General features: G+C 37.4%; 1 protein-coding gene across 1 annotated transcript in view; it reads right to left on the reverse strand.

Annotated features, from left to right (window-relative positions):
• Positions 1-3,878: 3,878 nt before the first annotated feature.
• The window catches only part of LOC131050397 (large ribosomal subunit protein bL27c), a 37,351-nt gene continuing 20,563 nt past the window's right edge, over positions 3,879-20,666 (reverse strand). Inside the window, 2 exon segments of the mRNA XM_057984559.2 lie at positions 3,879-4,504; positions 4,653-4,754. Of these exon segments, the coding sequence (XP_057840542.2) occupies positions 4,322-4,504; positions 4,653-4,754 (285 nt within the window). The 3' untranslated portion in view covers positions 3,879-4,321.

The following is a 20,666-nucleotide window of genomic DNA, read 5'->3' on the forward strand; positions in this document are numbered from 1 at the left end:
CATCTTATGGCAAAGAAATGGAGCGATTAGCATTTAGTAAATGCAACGGCTAACCATAGTGAATACGCAAGTGATGATCGCTGGAGTCAGCCAAAGGGAAGCAGGGTATGCGACACATCAACAATTACCTTATGTAAAGAGTCATAAGTGACGGTCAATATGGATATGCAATTGGAATCGATAAGGATAAGCAATATGCAAGAATATCGATTATGAGTGTTAACAGTTGTCAGCAACATCTGTAGGATGTTGGTAAAGTATAGATTAATATCAAGTATCGATAGCTGGTAGCAAATCAATCGATATTCCCTCTCAAACCAAAGACACGGAAGACGTCAGATTACCTGGCAAGAGGTGAAATATGAATATGGACGATTTAATATCCATGCTATAAATCTCCGACTACAAGCACCATGGTACTAGGGGTCAAAGTATTAAGACTTTGTAGTAGCTCGATCTTCCGTTATTGATGGACGCAGAAATATTTCCGAAGCGATGACAAGCGATTACTAATGGTGCAGATGTGAACCAAGCCTGTAGCTCTGATAAGAGCACCGCATTGCATTGTGCACCTGCGGGAGGGTCTATTCATCCTGTTTGAAGTGGTTCTTGTTCTGCCAAGTGTCTTGTTCAGGAGATGTGTGTCTTGTTGCATCTGCAGATTTTTTCTCTTGGCACGATGCACTTATTTCTCTGGCATTCTTTTTTTGTTCAGGTGTTTTGGCAGAAGTTCTCAGAGCCGTTTTCTGAAGTGATTTTGTAATGGACTCTTGGCTAGATTGAAGTATAACTGTGTCAGCCGTTTCTTTTCAGCTCTACGGCCGTCAGTTCTCTGGGATTCCTTGAATAGAAATTATGAAAGAATACGATAAGGCAGGAGTTCTCTTTATAACGTGTTCTGTGTGTATCTTTTTGCAGATGGTGTCGTTTTTTGACAGTTGTGTCTGCCAAACCTTGCTAAATCGATATTCTTGATGTGGTTTTGTGTTAAATAACGTATTTGGTAAAAATCGCATTTTGGGGTGTGAATATTGTTCGAAGTATTTTTCAAGAGACACGTTTTGTGTGTGCTGTTGCTGGCACCTGTATGGAGAATTTCCTGTGTTGTCAGCACTGTCAAAGACGTTTTGAATTCAATCTTCCTGATGTTATTCCTGAAGCCGAAACTCTTGGAGTGAGAGTTTACTCTGATGTTCAGAGAGTCATGCTGAGTGCGACTCAAGTTAAGACGTGAAGGTGCTTATTACAGTTTTGGTATGAGAAGAGTCGACACATATGTTTGCCGTTCCATGTCTGGTCGATTTAGAAAGATTGTGAGGTCTTCTATTTGGATCATGGTCTGTCTTGATTTAGTCACAATTTTCATTGGCAAAGCTTCTGTTCTGCTATCCAGCGGTTGAGAGATTCAGTCAATTTTTTTTATCGAGCTGAAAGGTTTGTTTTTTGACAATGTCATGCTGATACATTTTATATATCAGTGAAGACAAATGGGATGTCTAAGCACACTAGGCATAATAAGGCTAATAAGTCACAATTCAGCTTCCCTGAACCCTATCAGTAATTCGGCACAAGCGAGGAAAGGAAAATCAGGAGAAAATCAAATTAAACAAACAACTTCCATACTTGTGGGTAATATCGTTGGGACATTGAAGATGAACACTGATCAGGTTCTTCGAAAAGGAAGAACCTATACAGATTGCAATCAGGTTCTTCGAAGAGGAAGAATCAATATTCCGATGAAGCTGAATCTTCGAAGAGGAAGAATCAACATTCCGAGGAAGCCTGACATTTCAGCTTTAGAGGGAGCAGCTAAGAGGATGTGCTTCGGTTGACATCTAAGGATCTTGGTCATTTTGGTTCAGAGGGAGTGGACCATGTCGAGATGGTTTTTCTAGTGATTTGAAAATTATATCAGTTAGAGGACTTTAATTCATGGGATAGAGTTTCATGATATTTGGTGAGCTTGGAATGATGCAGACTCCAACCGTGCATTTCATGATAGATCAAAACATGTGGAGATCAAGTATCACAATGTTAGAGACATGGTGAAAAGGAATGCTATTCAGTTGAGATACATTAGTGCTTGATGAGCTCCTGTAAACATTATTGTGAGGTGACGATCTCTCAATAGTGAACACTTATACATCTAAGATATTCATGGTGGATTTCATGTGACGTGAAATCCGTGGACATGCCATATAGTAATATCTTTAGATATGCCATAATGGTGGATATCATGTGAAGTGATATCTATGGATAAGCCATAATGGTGGATATTACTTGAGGAAATCTCTATGGTGGATATCATGTGAGGTGATATCCGTGGATATGCCATAATACTTAATATCACACTGAGATGATATGTTTCTCTTCCACATATATATGAAGCCATTGTGGTCAAACATCACGGTGAGGTGATGTGATATCACAATGAGGTGATAAGCTTCATGCTTGCTCATGAGTATAGTCATTGTGTTGGTCATCTCGATGAGGTGATATGTCTTGTATAGTTGGAAGTATCCTCCCTAGCTGAGAGGGAGTGTTGAAGATTGGCAGTGTCAGTCATCACTTCCAGCCTAAGGAAGACAAATATGTAAGTGGCCTAATCGACTAAGAGGGAATGTTGATGCTATAGTCGAATTCCTTCATACCAACATAGACAACATAAAGGTTGTGATAATATTGTGATAATATAATTAAATATTATATTTATTGTGATAATATTATTATATTATATAATATAATTATTATATTATTATGAGATAATATAATCATATTATTATGTGATAATATAAAATATTATAAATATATTGTATAATTATTATATTATATAATATGTATTATATTGTTATTAATAATATAATTATTGGAGACCAACTTCGAAGAGTGGTGACCCTTGGTGAAGGGGCACCACCGATAGGTATAAAGGAAGAATAAATCTTCCTCTCTAAATGATTTTGATAAAAAGAGATAATATACTCAGAATTTGCATACCTCAATTCAACATGGTATCAGAGCCAGGTCCAAGTTAGGAGCCCCAAGCACACGAGAGGTGTGGCTTAAGGGGGGTGTTGGTGTTGGAAATAAGCCACACCCCGACCGACGATGGACTGGTCCAAGAGGGGCCAGTAGCTCAGTAGTAGAGCACTCCAGCAACGTATGGAAGGTCTTAGGTTCGAGTTCTAGCTGATCCATGTCTCAACACAAAGTTGCATTTGAAGCTTGAGATATAGAGAAAAAGCACGTGAGGAAATTTCAAGAAATTTTTTTATATGAACGCTAACTCTTCAAAAAAATTATGTGCTGTGATAGCCTACAAAACTACTAAAGCCTCTTATGTTTTGTCCTCCCTAGAATACATGCCTAGAAGATCTCTAATATTTGTTCACTACTGTGAAGAATTGGCTATCAAGAAGATCAAATGAAAAAACTTTTAGACTCGTGGATGTCCTAATCAAGGCATATATATATATAGATTGTGACTGGTTGGTGAACGTTGGTTGACTCAAAGATCCCTTAAGGTCCTCAATCTTCCTTGCAGAAACAATATTCTATGCACCAAGAAGCCTTCTACAAGGAAAACTATGCGTCCACAAAACACTTTAGACTACATCAATCCTCTTATTCAACATCACAGACGTAACTCTAAAGAAAAAATCTTTGCACTCATTGGCACATAACTCAAGCCTATGACTTATTTACAAGGTTGTTCTCCAGAAAGTATACTGGAAATTAATAAGCACGCAACCAGTATAACAAACAAATCACAACGTAATCAAAACTCAAAAACAAGCAGCAAAAGCAGTAGAGCGACATAATTGTTCCACACTTCCAATTGTCCCGGACATTTCCATACTACAAATGCAACAATTAGTATCTCTTTTATGATGCTTCATTTGTAATTCAGCTTAGGAGATAATAGAACATTAAAGACTTCTAGAACAATGCCCATTATAAATTATTTTCTAGCACATTTGTAAAGTGGATAGACAGCTCTTTGTTGAAGATATATTACACTTCTGATAAGGCTCAATTTTGTAGGGAATTTCATAATGCATACATTTCATGGTCATCAGCCATAACAAGCTTAACACATGGTGTCAATTTTCAATCTCTTATTCCTGCATGTACTTTTGTTATCGGTGCACACAATATGAGATGAGTACTTCTCAAATTAACTTTCCAACAGCTGAAGGACTAGACTATTGCAATGTAAACCTCACTGAGAAAGATTCAATGAATCTCAAAGGCAGGATGTGGGAGATCTCAGTTTTGTTCAGAAAAAGAAGGGAAGTTTAAAACCTCTACAATTTACTTGCAACTAGCAAATTTCATTCTCAACAGATGGTTCTTTTGATTCTGATGAAGCTAATGTGAGCACTGGAGAAGAAATACGCATCTTTTTAGCCTTTTGCTGCTCCCGCCTAAGGCGGTAATACTCATGTTGCCTCACCTTCCTGCTGTTTGGATTTTCAGGTTGAACCACACGAGGATAAACGCTCACCTGGGGCATTACAACAAGCAACAATCATAGAGTTAAAGATTCCATGTACTTGCAGCAAAATCTTTAAAATGTATTCTGTGTCATAAATAATGCAGCTGTAATTTTGCAGAGACGAGAACAATCAATTATAACACCCTTGGAATGTCACCTTTTTCTTGTCTGGACCATATTTCTCAAACTTCACAAGACCATCAATTAAGGAAAATATGGTATAGTCTTTACCCAGTCCAACATTGTTCCCAGGATGAAACTGCACTCACATTGGTAAAAAAAATCAATGAATATAAGAAATCAAGAAAACAAGAAATGACCAGAATGCATTCTGTTTGATTAAATTCAGTGAACTTCAGTTAAAATAAGGGATGTATATAAGGATAAATGAGCCATAATAACAATATTTTTGGAAGTAGAATTTGGAATTTATTGGACCGCATGCACAGCACTATGGTTTCACTTTCAACTAGGATTCTGGCCTCCTAAGGAAAGCACCTAAAGGCCATTCTGGCCTAAATTCTTCTCAGCCTTCAGTATAGTTGTCACGTGTGGTTACATGTAAGATTATAGGTGTAAGAAACATATAATTCAAGATAGACCAGTCGCTATGTTAAAAAATAAAGAATTTTTAACCTTACTTCAGATAGACCAGTCGCTATGTTCAAAAATAAAGAATTTTTTACCTTACTTCAGATAGACCAATCGCTGGGTTCAAAAAAAAAAAGAATTTTTAACCTTAATTCAAATTTTCAACTTATCCTCTAGGCAGAAAGGAATGCATAAAAAGTTTTTAAAAAATGTGATCAAATTTGTTAACATTGATGGCATGCTTAAAAATACTTGTAACAGAATGAAAACACTGCAAAATGTAAATGCTAAAATGCAGAAGAGCACAAAAAGAAATTGACAACCAAAACTAATGGTGTATGTCAGCAGCGTACAAGAGGTTGTACAGTACCACACATAAGATTTGGATCAGCTCTAGACCCACATATCCATTATATACCACTTAATAGGCTTTATATACACCATGATATGCCTAAATGAGCTGTAAAAAGAATAAGTAAATTCCAAGAGTTATTAGGGAAGGACATAAGGAAAAGGCATTAAGAAGCTATATAAGGGAAAAGAGGGAGATAAGATAATGAATCATATGAATTATGTATGTGCAAGAACAAGTGTGGAAGATATTAAAACAGTATGTGGGGAAGAATGAGGAAGGTGGTAGTGTGAAAGTAAGCATGAGGAATGAATTATAAAACATATATAGGAGATTGTAAAAAACATGGAAGTATATTTAATATATGATCTTATGTATATTTGGTGTATTTATGTGTGAACATAAATTTCTTTAAATTTAGTTTGCACTAATTGCATATCTAAGTTCTCCCTTTCTACAGCATCACACCAAGGTTTACTACATATAGAAAAGTTAAAAACCTTGGACTCAATTGTGACGTTTTCACACATTGCCCCATTGCAAATGGGGACCCCCACTTTTTCGCTTTGCTTAGGATTTTAGGCTAGTTGTCTTGGCTTAGTGTCAGTCTCTTAGTTGTTTACCTTTGTTTGTGAGGAGGAGGTTGGTTCTATCGGATGGAGACTTTCATGATTAAGTTGTTTTAGGTGATCAAGTCATTAAAATCTCATTTGCAAGCATGAGTAGGCCCTAGGGTTTTAGGTTGGCAAAAATAGGTTCAAAGAATGGTTGTTAGAATCACTTCTGATGATGAAGAATATCTAAATGATGAAGTGTGAATACATTGGGCTTACCAAAATTTCGAAGGTTAAAAATTGACTAAGAATCTTTCTCAAGGCATGGTCTCAGCACCGGCTGGCTCATCAAGCGGTATTTGTGCGAATGGACCCTAGAGGAAAGTTCCAAAGGGAAAAAGGCCCTCACTTATCACTTCAGCAAATTAAAGTTTTTGGTTGCAAGACATATGTTTATTTGCCTAAGAAGAAGAGGTCTAACATTCCACTTCAAAACTTTAAGTGTATCTTCATTGACTATAGTGGCAGTAGGAAAAGATCAAGCTTTAGAATCATGTGACGAGAAAGACAATTGTTCCACGGGGACGCATCCCCCCCCTTTTTGGGCGCGTCCCCCAGTCAGAAACGTCTCGGGGACAGGGGGACGGGGACGTGACGTCCCCCACCGTCCCGCCACCACCACCCAAGCGCCGCCGGGACGCGGAGACATCCCCGCGTCTCCCAGGGAGACGTGGAGACGTCTCCTTGGGAGACGTCTGGGCGTCTCCCAGAGAGACATGGAGACGCCTCCACGTCTCCTTGGGAGACGTTTGGGCGTCTCCCCATCCTTTGAGAGACATGCAAACGTCTCTCCAAGGACGGGGAGATGCCTAGACGTCTCCTGTCGCCCCTCGTATATGCAATGTTTAAAATTAAAATTTAAAAAAAAAGTGACTTTTTAAGTTTTTTGAGGGTTAAGGGGTAACTCTAATTGGACGTGGGCTGATAGAAAAATAACACCCGACGCCTTTAGAAAATAATAAAAGTATTTTTGGCCTCGCGGGGCGCTGCCCCTCGAACCCGCCTTGTATTGCGACAAGGAACGCGCAAGGGGCGCTGCCCCTTGACCCTGCAAGGGGCGATGCTGATGCCCCTTGACCCCAACTTGGGGGCACTGCCCCCAAACCCCCATTGAAAAATATAGGGGGAAACCGCACCGATAGAAGTAGGGAAAATCTAACCTCCGAGTCTGATTAGGCTCCATATAACAACACAACTTAGAAATCTTGGTATTTAGATTTAGTATTTCAAATTTCCTATAGTCTCATTTGAAATGTAATTCTTACACTGTAATACTGTCATACATCTTTTCAAAACTAGTTTTTCAAATACTATATGTATATGTATAACTATATCAGCACCACCACCCCGCCACCCCCCCGCCGTCCCCCCACCGTCCCCCCGCCGTCGAAACGCGTCCCCCCCATCCCCCCGTCCCCAACGCCCGTGGAACACTGCAATTTATAGTCAAAAAATGTGGCTTTGGGGAGATTAAGTATATTCCTACTGTTGATCAACCAAAGGATGATGTGAAGTTAGTTATGCTGCTACAACCAAATAATGAGGACAATGCTCTTGAGACTGAACCACAAGTTCTGAATGGACAAGATGAGAATGATAGTACTAAGAGTGTAATATCCCTTTCTAAAACATTTCCTATTTTTTGCCTCTAAACAATATTTCTAACTCAAAAAGATAGTTGCATTATAGTTATAAATATTAATTTATCTAGAATTGGAGCTTTTATTATAATATTCAAATTTAAAGCTTCAGAAATATTTTTGAAAATATAACTTGTCTTTGTTTCCTGCTATGATTTTTCCTTCGATTTGCAGCAATCTCCTTTGTATGAATATCTCCAATTTCTGGTCAAGTTATGGGTCTTCGTCCAATAACTTAATATGAGAAGTTTTCTCTATGACCTTTGGAGGGGCTTCATCCTCTTTGGCTGTATCATTCACTTGGAATACGTCATAATGTTTCCTCACCAAAATATTATGATCCCTCTTCTTGATTGGTCTTCCTTTTATACCTTTAATCCTTCTTTAGTCATAACTCTTTATTTCATGCCTTTTGACCATTTATTGAACTTAATTAAATTTTATATTTTATATTTTATAATTGTATAATATTTTTTATTTTTTTTTTATATTTTAATTTATTATTATTTATTATTAAATTCCAATTCAAAAAGGGGACATTACAGTCCGCCCTTCCCAAGTTTGCTTGTCCTCAAGCAATCACAAATTAGGATACTTATAGAACTTCTTCAATTGACTAAATCCTCTTGAAGATATCAGGATCCTAAATCAATCTTGGAAATATTATGAATCGATCTAATAATGTAGTGTATTTCATTAACTGCATATTTGTTGCCAATTCTTGTTGAACAACTTGTCTTTTATTTCTTCAAATAATTTTGCTTGATGATTCATATTGTTTTGCAAAGCTTCCCTTATTTTTAGTAATAGAACTCATATTTGTGAGTTCTTTTCTTTGTGTTTCTAAATACATCTGAAACTCATTTATTTCCAAGTGCCCTTGCATACTTTTAGACTTGTCATTTTTTCCATTATATAGAATAGGAACATTGCCAACTTTCTTGATCTAGTTCAAAAAGGTTTGGGCTAATGTTTTCCTTTGCAGCTTCAATGCCTCCACCAAACTTGATCCCTAAGGGATCCCTTGGACCCCATGTGCCAGAATAGTTTGGAACTTGAAGCAAGGAATCTACATGTTCTATACTACAAGTTGTATCCCTTACTCTATCACCTTTGCATGTTTTCAATGGTGACATAGGAAACACCTTGTCTGAAATATTCTCATACCTCAGGTCGTTAACAAAACGTTCCTCCTCATTTGCCCAAAAAGAGTTTGTTGAGATATTTTGTATTACGAAAAGTGATGGCATAGAGAATGATTACCAAGATATTTGATATTAACAAACGAGCAAAAGACTCCTTATATAAGATTTGCAAATGATTTATTTGATAAGGATAAAATTCAACAACTAAGAAAAGCATACAACACTAAAAGAATAAAGAATATTGCTAAAGCCTATCCTAACAACTTCAGTGACCATTAAACTAAATATTACAATATTATTTTAAAACCCTCCCTTAATGGTCAATCTATCAACTACACCAAGCTTATCCCAAAATTATAAAAATTTGTAAAGACTCAAAGACTTGTTAAGAATGTATGCACTCTAGTTCTTAGTTGCAACGTACTGCAACATCATTGATCCATCTTCTACAAGTCTTTGGATGAATAATAATGAAGCTCAAAACGTTTTGTGCACTTGTGGAAGACTTGATTCTTGGCCAACTTTAGCACCCCTTGATTGTCACAATACAAGGGTAAAGGCCTTGCTTGAGACGAGTGCATCTCTAAAACCATCCCCCATAGCCATACTGCCTCACATGTTGCTTTGATTGTTCCGCAATACTCTACTTCTATCAAGGAAAGAGCTATTGCCTGTTGCTACTTATTGGTCCATCTGACAGCACCTATACCAAGATTGAAAACATAAGACTTCCTGTCATCAACCGAACCTACCCAATCTGAATTTGTGAGCCCAACCAGCCTAAAATATTGGCTTCTACTATACAAAATGCCAAAATCGAGTGTCCCTTTCACATATCTCAACACCCTCTTCATTGCAACCCAATGTTCTGCCTTAGGTGTTGTCATGAATGTAGAAATGTAAATCACAAAATAGCTCAAGTCAGGTCTAGTGGTTGTAAGATAGATAATGTCACCCACTAGTTGCTTGAATGTTGACTCATTGATCACCTTTCAGTCATTTTTGGTCGAAATCTTCAGCCCTTTCTCCATAGGTTTAGACAAGATCTTGCAATCTATCATTCTGAACTTGTCTCTTGGCATATTTAGATTGAGAAATAAAAATACCACTAGCTTCATAGCAAACCTCTACACCTAGGCAACAATGTAAGGGGCCTAAGTCTATCATGTCAAAAGCCTTGCTCAAATTTTCATCCACAAATGACCAAAAGGATGATGTGATTGCATACACTTTTGACGTATAGTTTAGGATTTAAAGGACTTCTCTAAAACCCCTATTCATCCAAATACTCGTCAATCTTTGTGTACCATGCCCAAAGTGCCTACTTTAAGCCATAAAGAGTCTTTGTTAGTCTGCATACCTAATGCTCCTTTCCCACAACCTGAAATCCTTGAGGTTGAGTCATGTACACTTCTTCCTCTAAGTCACCATTGAGAAAGACACTCTTGACATCCATTTGAAAGACTTTCTAGGCAAACTGTGTTGCCATGGCCAAAACCAAGTGGATGGTGTCCATCTTTGTTGGAGGAGCAGAGGTCTCCTCATAATCAATACCTTCTCTCTACTAAAATCCTTTAGACACTAATTGTGCTTTGTACTTGTCAAGTGTACCATCAAATATGTACTTGAATTTTACACCCATTTGTGGCCAATGGATTTCTTCCCTAGTGTAAAAATTGAAAGGAACTTAAATCTTATTCTTCATAAGACTTTGATGTTTGGCTTCCATGGGTTTTTCCCATTTAGGTTTACCTTTCACCTCTACAAAATCTCGGGGTTCATAAACACCCTAAATGTTAGCCATAGAGAAAAATTAACTATATTCTATTTGCTCTTTCCTCGAGATGATCTCCCTTCAATCATTTCATCATCTCGAACATCATCAATGAGTTTTTACCACCACTTTGAAGAAAACCTCCATCCAAATCAATGTGGTCATCATGACTTGGGCCGCTTGGTACTATATCATTTGGATGCTAATCCAGGTTCTCTTGAAGAAACTCTTATGGTATAGATAATAGTACCCATTTAGGAGATTCCGCATGTTCAGGATCATTTGAGTCCCCCCCTTAAAATGTAGCTAATAGAAGCTAGACACCTAAGTCTTTAGCCTTTAGAGGCTGATCTATAGAACTCTCAATGTCAAAAGAGAGCTAAAAAGCCCCAACTTCTTCATCAATCACAACATCCCTACTAAATGTCAAACAATCAATGTCCACATCAATCAGCCCATAGGCTTTATTATTGTCACTTTACCCTACAATCATCAACTTCCAACTCTTCGAGTCAAGTTTGGTTCACTTGGCATCTAGAATCCAAACATACATAGTAGAACCTTAAGGTGGCTGACTCTTGGTTTCCTCCCAAACCATGCTTCCTTTGGGGTCTTCTCCTTCAATGCTTGAATCAAAGACCTATTGAGAAGGTACATTACAATATAAACTGCCTTTGTCAAAACTTCTTGGGAGCATTCTGGTTCTCCAACATACATCGAGCCATCTTTGCAATTGTATGGTTCTTCCTCTCAACTACATTATTCTACTTAGGTGTATATGGTGTTGTGAATTGTGTGTTTGATGCCATGTTTAGCACAAAAGTCAATGAATTTGTCGGAACAAAATGTAACCCCATTATATAGGCTAAGAGTGATTAATGAAAAACCAGAAATAGCTTGAAATTCTGAAATTAGTTAAACAATTCTCATTTTGCTTTCAAAAAACGTCCACATTTTCCTACAGTAGTCATCTACAAATGAAAGAAAATACCTGGCACCGGTTGACCGATGTTGAACTCATTGGTCCCCATACATCTACATGAACCAACTAAAGGACCTTCTATGCTCTCCAAACCTATCCCCTTCAAAAAATGGATTTTTGTGTTGCTTCCCTATTTGGCAAGCTCAACAATTACCCTATATCTGCTATTCGATCTCAAGTAAACCTTGAACCATATTCTCTCAAGCCAACTAAGAGAGATAAGAAAGGTTGAGATGCCCATAAATTTGATGCCAAAGATTACTGATAGAAGATGAAACCTTTTCTCCTGAACCTCTCTAGTGTCAACAAGCTGATACAAACCATGATCTTCTATGCCATGTGTAATGGTTGTTTTGGACTCCTTGTCAACAATATAGCACTTGTGTGCACTAAAAATGACATCCAACTTAGGACAGTGATGCCTAATCTAACTCACTAAGAGAAGATTGAGCTCCATTCCCAAAACACAGTATAAATTGAGTAAAATAGGAGATTTCCCTCAAGTTTATCTGAACATTGCCTTTACCGACAACTCTATACTCCTCACCACTACCGAAGACCATTGAATTTGAACAACCCATATACTTGGTGAACCAATCCTTCCTATGTGAAAAATGAGATGATCTAGAATCAATGTACCATGCAAAACACTTAAAGTGATCTACTAGTCGTTTGGCCATTAAAGCATATAAGGCTAGCTCCTACTCAAAATGCTCTGCAACACAAGCCTTTGGTGGAGGCCCTCCCTAGTTGGATTTTTGATCAGCCAACCTCTTTCTGCAGTGCTTCACATGACCAATTTGAACACAATAACGACATGTCATAGTCTTCAGATTCTTCAAAGCATCTTCCTTATGTCCTTGACCTTTCTTCTGAGGCCGCTTGCCTTTGCCCTTGTCCTTGGCTGCAAAGGCCTATCCCATACTCAATGAATCACTATTGCTACCAAATTGCTTTTTCCATCAGTCCTATTGCAAGAATTTGTTGCAGAAATTATCAAATTGTAGGTCAACACTAGTAGACGCCACATTGAGTGTTTCTGAAAAATCCTCATAAGACAATGGTAAGCTTTTCAGCATAATAACCACCATGTCTTCTTCCATCATGCGACCAATAGCAGCTAAATGATTGTGAATGTCTTTGATCTTCATTACTTTATTTAGCAAAGACCTTCTCGTCCATCATGATCAAGAATGACATATTCTTCAAGAAGAAGGCCTTCCCTTTATCTAACATCTCGTGCAAATTTTGAAGGTGTTTCCAAATCTCCAGAGAAGATTTTCCTAGAGAACCTTTGGAAGCATTTCATCTGTGACAAATAATTTAATGAGCATAATAGTTTCACGAACTTGTCCTAATATTTACCCACAATCATCGGTCAAGTCTCAGGCTAAAGAACAATTTGATCAAGGCACTGGTTTTTGAAAATAGTGAGCATCCTTTGTTCCAGGTGTTGTAATTTTTGTTAGTGAACCTTTGGCTACCTTCCAACATGACTTTGAAGCCATCCCTCTTGCAATCAAAAATCAAGGAAAACAAAGAAGCTTGCTGCTTTTACTTGTAGGTCAAATCTCAATCAACACCACAACCACAATTTTATTAAAAAAATGTCAAAAACTCCAACTAGGGATTAAATCCACAATTTTATTTTCAAGATTGTCAAAAAACAATTCTGAAAAATTGCAAAACACCCTAATCGCCCAAAATGTAAATGTTATTCAATTTTCAATTCAAGATGCAAGTTATATTCAAGGTTATCTTTTCTTTCAAGTATGTGTTATTTCTTAATATAATAAATCTGATTATTGTTTGGTATGCTGCAGATGGAGAAAGAGCATTTATCAATTTCGATGTCCTTCTCACAATCACCGATTGATATATATATGTCTACAAGGAGGATCAAGCAATACCTTGACCGGTCATGTCTATTAGAGGAGAAAGAGCATTTATCAATTTCGATGTCCTTCTCACAATCACCGATTGATATATATATGTCTACAAGGAGGATCAAGCAATACCTTGACCGGTCATGTCTATTAGACATGACCGATCAAGATATTACTTGATCGCACCTTTTCAATCATAACCACATTTACCAATTGGTATATATATAAAACTTAACAAGTTACCCAATACTAATCAGCGTGTATATCATAAACAATTCAACCGATACTAATCGGTATGTATGAAGTCATAAACTAAACCCGATAACAATCGGTGTTTACACAGTTAACATGTTTGACCGATACTAATTGGTGTGCATACAATTAACAATGTAAACCGATACCAATCGGTATTCTGTGCTTTATGATTTACAACCGATAATTATCGGTAGTTAGGCATTGGTTAAGAATCCGATGTTGATCGGAATTTGCAAGGTTGTATATATATAAGTTGAAGAATAATCATCAAATGAAGGAACGATAACTGAAGTCTTTATCATAGTCTATCGATAAGATATGATTGAATGAGAGACTTCATTTATCTCTCATTCAATCATTTATCTTACCGAGGCTATCATGCATCAACACAACAAACACAAAATTTTGTCAAAAAATTGTTCAGAAAACTACAAGAAACTTTTGGAAAATTCAGCTACACCCTAGCCATCACTATACAGAAAAATTGTACCAAAAAATGGCCAATCACAAGTAGAAAATGGAAGAAATGAATGGTGCAATTTCAAGCAAAAACCACACAAATTTCCTACATAACAAAGTTGTGGTTTCCAAGCAGAAAGAAACCCACAATTTGCATCAAAAAGAACACACAAATTTGTTTGTAAAAAATCACCAAAAAGATGCAAAAAAATCCCACAATTTTATCCAAAAGATAGTTCAAAAAATTTCTTAAAAACCCTTGCAGATTTTGGGTAAAAAATAACCACATATTTTGTTGAAATTTTTTGTCAAAAACCTTTGTACAAAAAAGTACAGCTTCCTTTGGTAAATCATCTATCACCGATCCCAAGGTTCTTCCAAAACCCAAGCTTTAATACCACATTACAAAAAGTAATGACATAGAGAATGATAACCAAGATATTCAATATTAACATAGGAGTGAAAGACTCCTTAAAAAAGAGTTGCAAACAATTTATCTGATAAGAATAAGGTTGGCAATTAAATAAGCAAATGACAACTAAAAACTAAAGAATATTCCTAAAGTCTATCCTAATAACTTAAGTGACCATTAAAACTAAATATCACAATATTATTTTAATATTCTCAACACCTTTATTTTTATGGAAAAACTCCTAAATTAGGGCCAACCAAGGTGATTTTCTCAATTGCATATTCATCCACCATGCTACTCTGCACATCAATCATTGGTTCACCACTTTGTAGTTGAAAAGGTAAGGAAAGAATCGGTTCATCATCCTTTAACTTGAATTTTTACTATCCAACAAATGGAATCCCTTTTGTCTTCCCTTCTTCTATGATTTGGAGACACATGCCATCATCAGAAACCACTAAAACATCTTCTCCTACCAAAGAATTTTTATCTTTAGATTCGAATACAACATTTTCTCCAACCAAAGAAACTTTATTTTCGATTTCTAATAAAACATTTTCCCCTGCCCAAGAATTTTTTTCTTCAACTTCCTTTTTTGGTTCCTTTTCTTCTTGCTTAATTCTGTCCCACAACCCTGAATTTAATTGTTTTTCTTGCTTCCTTTCTTTCATACCCTCCAACTTTTCTTCCATTCTCAACCTCCTTATGTAGTTATATAGGCCCCTTTTATTTGGATATCTTTCTTCGAGCCAATCCAAGTAATCATCAAAAAAAAAACTACAGATTTGATTTTATTAGACATCCCTTGATAAATTGCTCAAGGAATTTGGGGGCTTCAAACTGGAATCTTTCTTGGTCCTTCTGTATTTTCGGCAACATCTTTTGTCTAAGATCTATGTCTTCCTTTTTTATAAGAATTTAGGTTGCCAATCCATGTTCTCTCTTCTAAGTTTTCTTTTCAATTATGTGTCCATTGTAGATCATTTAGGTTGTCAATCCATGTTCTCTCTCCTAAGTTTCCTTTTCAATTATGTGTCCATTGTAGATCTGAACTTATATGTTAGCTTTCGACCTTGTAGGCTGGCAAGATTAAGGCAGTGATACCATTTGTAATGTCCCTTTCTAGAACATTTCCTTTTTTTTGCCTCTAAACAATATTTCTAACTCAAAATGATAGTTACATTATATTTATAATATTAATTTATCTAAAATTGTAGTTTTTATTACAATATTCAAACTTAAAGCTTATAAAATATTTCTGATAATATAACTTATCCTTATTTTTTGCTGTGATTTTTCCTTCAATATGCAGCAATCTCCTTTGTATGAATATGTCTAATTCCTGGTCAAGTTAGGTTTTTTGTCCAATAACTTGATATGAGAAGTTATGATTTCCATCCTCAAAATTTCTCTATGAGCCTTTAAGGGGCCTCATCCTCTTTGGCTGTATGATTTACTTGGAATATATCATAATGTTTCTTCACTATTTAAGATGATCCCTCTTCTTGATTGATCTTCCTTTTAAACTTTTAATCCTTCAATAATCATAACACTTTATTTCATGCCTTTTTTTTCTATTAATTATAAGGAAGTAGCATTACAACCAGAGAGTATCATGAGCGACGGTCAACAAAAAGACCAACAGTTACATAGCAGTGAATAGTCTAGTGGGAACAAGTACTATCAAGATCGAATAAAAAACTACCACAGTATACCAAAGAGGTCAACTGATAATATCCCCAGCTGGGTCTCTGTCATCTCCCACTATCTCAATCCAAGCAGTCCACCTTGAAGGACCCTCGGACCATCTTAGCTCCATGCCCCATAGAATGGGGTCAACATATGGGTAGACTACTGGGACAGCCACCGGTATCTCAGGAGCAGGGAGAGGCCTATTATGAATCTACAGCTCTCTGACAAAGTTAGCCAGCCCTTCCTCAAATGTAGATCTTTCATCTGTGGTCCTGCTCCATGAAAACCTATGGGATATTTCCCAGATAAAGACTTGAGCACATCCATCCTGCAAGAATCTATCAAACTTCCCCCGAGCCAACTGCATAGTCGTTGTAACCTACAAGTCAATTTTGTACACAATGAGTCTCCTCAAAGACTCAATAAGGGATCTATCTCTGCCATTAAATAGATTATCATTCCTGAAAGTCCAAATAAGCCATAGCACTTCAGAAGAAAAAATAGACCAAAACAAATTAGCAATTTTAGAGAGACTTTGGACACTACCAATGACAACCTCCGAAATCATAACATTAGAACCCACAAAGATGTCGAATAGATTCCAGATTTCTTTAGCAAAAAGACAATCAAAAAAGATATGATTGACAGTCTCAGGAACTTTGCAGTAGGAGCAAATGACAATATCCCCATCCGGCTTCCTAATGGGAAGTTTATGCAACATGAACAGCCAAAGGAAAGATTTCTTCTTAGGCTCATTAGGCTTATTCCACAAGCTGGCAAAAAATTTCTTCTAGGACTCACTATTCAAGCCCAAACCCCAGCAAGACTCAGCATGAGAGAGGATGGAATCATCCTTGGTAAGGATCAAGTATATAGACTTGGCTTTGACATTATGCAGGCAAGATCCATCAGGCCAATTAAAAGAAAGGAATCTGGAAACATCAGATAGGCAAGGCTTAGGGAGGTTGAGGGAGGAGCAAGCAACACGAAGGAAGGAGCAGGTCCTCCGGTGGGAGGGAGGCAGATCGAATTTAGCAGAAAGATCGTTCCAGCTCAAGAGATGGCCATCTTCAAGGATATCTGCTAAGATTTTAATACCTTTAGTTGCTCATAGTCTAGCAGAACACCCTTGTAGCAAAGCAAGTGGCTTGTCGTTATACATCAAGTTCCACCAAACAGAACGCTCTCCACAAATTATCCCATCCAGACCACATATATCATTATTGGAGATGTGCCCCCTCATAACCTCCCAAGCCTTCCAAATCGATCTAAACACTAATGAACCTACCGGCCTAATGTCAAAGCGTCCTGCCACAATGTCACAAAGAGGGATTCCTTTCCATGCCAAGCCTTTCTTGGGAGTAGACCTAGCCAAATTATGTCTAATTAGCACTTTCCAAGGTTCATCTCCCTGTAGGAATTTGAAGATCCATTTGGCAGCCAAGGAAATGCCCTGCAATCTTAAGTCTTTGAGACCCAAGCCTCCCAAATCCTTACTCATAGTGCACCACTTCCATTTCACAGCATGACATTTCTTATCACCCTTGCCATTTGACCACAAAAAGTTTCTAATCTGTCTCCGAATGTGGCAAAATTGATAGTTGCAAAAGAGCCAGGCAGAAGTGAAATATATGTTGTAGGAAGAAAGAATCCTCTAACAAATCTGTATTCTCCCAGCAAGAGAAAGAAAGTGCTTATTCCATTTGCCCAATTTCTTATCAATCTTCCCTTTGATCCATTCCCAAATAGCTTTCAGATTAGGATCAATGGCCAAGGGAATACCTAGATATCTTACCAGATGATTAGCGCCGCCCCAAGATACAGAGAATTTGCTACACCATGGAGGAGGATGTGTATCCCAGCCTTGGAGGATAGATTTAGGCAAGGAGATCTTGCTTCCAGAAGCTTTACAGAATACCTCCAACTTAGTCATTAAGATGTCCATGTTATCTTGGTCAAGCTTAGTAAGAATAGTTGTATCATCTGCAAATTGAATGTTGGAGAGATCTTCTTCATTAGGAAGAATAAGCCCTTGCACCTTGTTAGAGGATCTACAGTCTCTCATGAGATAATAAATTGCATCAGCTGAAATTACAAAAAGAGCAGGGGCAAGGGGGCACCCCTGTCTAATAGACCTAAAAGATCAAAATACTCTGATTTTATACCATTAACCTCCACACAGGCATTAGCATCGTTCATCAGGACCTTAACCATGTTGCAAAAGTGAATAGGGAATTCAAAACTTTCCAACATCATTCCCACAAAACTCCATTATATTCGGTCATATGCTTTTTCAAAATCTAACAGCGGTAGAGTTGTTTCTTGATTAAACTCTTTAGCCCAGTGCATAGCTTCCCAGAAAGAGAGAAGATTTTCAATAATGTATCTACCCTTTACAAAGCCTGTCTGAGTGGGGCTAATAATCTTGGGAAGAATGGATTCCATCCTCTTGGCCAATATTTTGGCCAGAATCTTGTAAGACACATTCAAGAGTGTAATTGGCCTCCAATTTTTTATCTGAGTTCTGTCACCTTCTTTTGGAATTAACTTAATGAGACCTCTATTAATTTCCTTACCTAGGGATCCTTTGGAAATGGCTTCTTGGTAGACCCTCAACAAATCTTTCCCAATCCATTCCTTACATTCTTTGTAAAAATCTACAGTCAGTCCATCCGGCCCCGAGGCTTTGCCATTACCAAGGGCTTGTATAGCAGCATAAATCTCCTCCAAGGAGATCTCTTTATTCAACCTCCTAGCATCATCTTCACAAATTTTTTTGGGAATGATTCCTTTAATATAGTTCTTGGCCCTAGCTTTCTCCGCCATATTATCTTCAGTAGAAAACAGCTTTTGATAAAACAGGGCAAAAGCTTTCACAATACTGTCTTGATCAGTCACCATAGAGCCTTCCTCACAAATAGTGTCAATACTAATTCTGGCCTCCTTGGCCTTGAGCAATTGGAAGAAATATTTAGAGCCTCTATCCCCTTGATCCAGCTAATTAATCCTCGCCCTGGTCCTTGCACTTTGAATCCTCTTATTTTGAATCTTCCTCAAACAATCCTTAGCTACACCGATGGCCTTATGTGCTTCTTCATCATGGGGATTAAGTTGAACTTTCTCCTCAGCCCTCTAAAGTGTATAACGAGCAAGAGTCTCCTCCTTCCTTCCATCTTTAGCCAACTTCTTCCCCACTGTTTGAAATAGGTTTTTCCAGCTCTAAACATTATGAGACCATTCAATAAGAGCACTGCTGCATTTGTTCATATGCCTGTTGAATTGACCGAATAATCTCACCCTCCAGCAAGTTGGAATTGAGGCCAAAATTATCATTGGGACAAGTTCTAACAGGGAGGTTGTTATAAGAGATTCGAGCTTGAATAGGGCGATGGTCTGAAAGGGTGTAAGGAGTAACTTTCACTAATGCACCCTCTTGGTTTCTGCCCACTCTGAAAAAATCTTTGTTATGATAGAACCTGTCCAGTCTGCAATAAATCCTCCTAGAACCTCTTTGAAAATTACACCAAGTGAACCACAAGCTGTGCTCCTCTCTGGGGGACTTTGCAAGGGGGTCAACAAGCCTCAATTTGCCCACCATTCTGTACCAAAAAAACCGCTCCTCTCCTTTCCATTCCAACTGACTACCACCAGATTTATCCCTTTGAGATTCCACCATGTTGAAATCACCCCCAACAATCCAAGGAATGTCCTCCAACTCCGCCATCCAATTCCATAACTCAATCCTCTCTTTGTAGTCTATTTCATGCCTTTTGACCATGCATTAAAATTAATTAAATTATAATTTTATTTTTTATTTTTTAATTTATTATTATTTATTATTAGATCCCATTTCAAAAAGGGGACATTACAAAGAGCTTTAAAGAGGATGAGGCGATGTTAGTATTGAAGAAAAACAGCACATGGGTCCTAATTCAGTCGCCTGAGAGGAAGATGTCTGTCGGTTGTAAAAAGGTCTTAAAGAAGTTCAATTTTGACAGTAAAGTTGAGAAGTACAAAGAAAGATTGGTTACTAAGGAATATTCCTCAGTTGACGGAATAGCTTTTGGTTAAAAGTTTGCTCTAGTTGTGAAGCTTTCATCCATTAAATTTATGTTATCCATTGCTACAGCATTTGATTTTGAAATTGAGCAGATGGATGTGAAGACAACTTTCTTGTATGGAGACTTGGAATAAGAGAATTACATGAAATAGCCTGAGCACCATATGGTAAAGAGTAGGGAGTCATCAGTTTTCAAGTTAAAAAAGTCTTTTTATAGTCTCAGACTACAATGTGGTACCAGAAATTTGATTCTTATGTGTTGAAATCAGGATTCATTAGATCCAAAATCAAATCACAGTGTTTGTTATA

This window comes from Cryptomeria japonica, chromosome 1, assembly GCF_030272615.1.
Source record: "Cryptomeria japonica chromosome 1, Sugi_1.0, whole genome shotgun sequence".
NCBI classification, from domain to species: domain Eukaryota; kingdom Viridiplantae; phylum Streptophyta; class Pinopsida; order Cupressales; family Cupressaceae; genus Cryptomeria; species Cryptomeria japonica.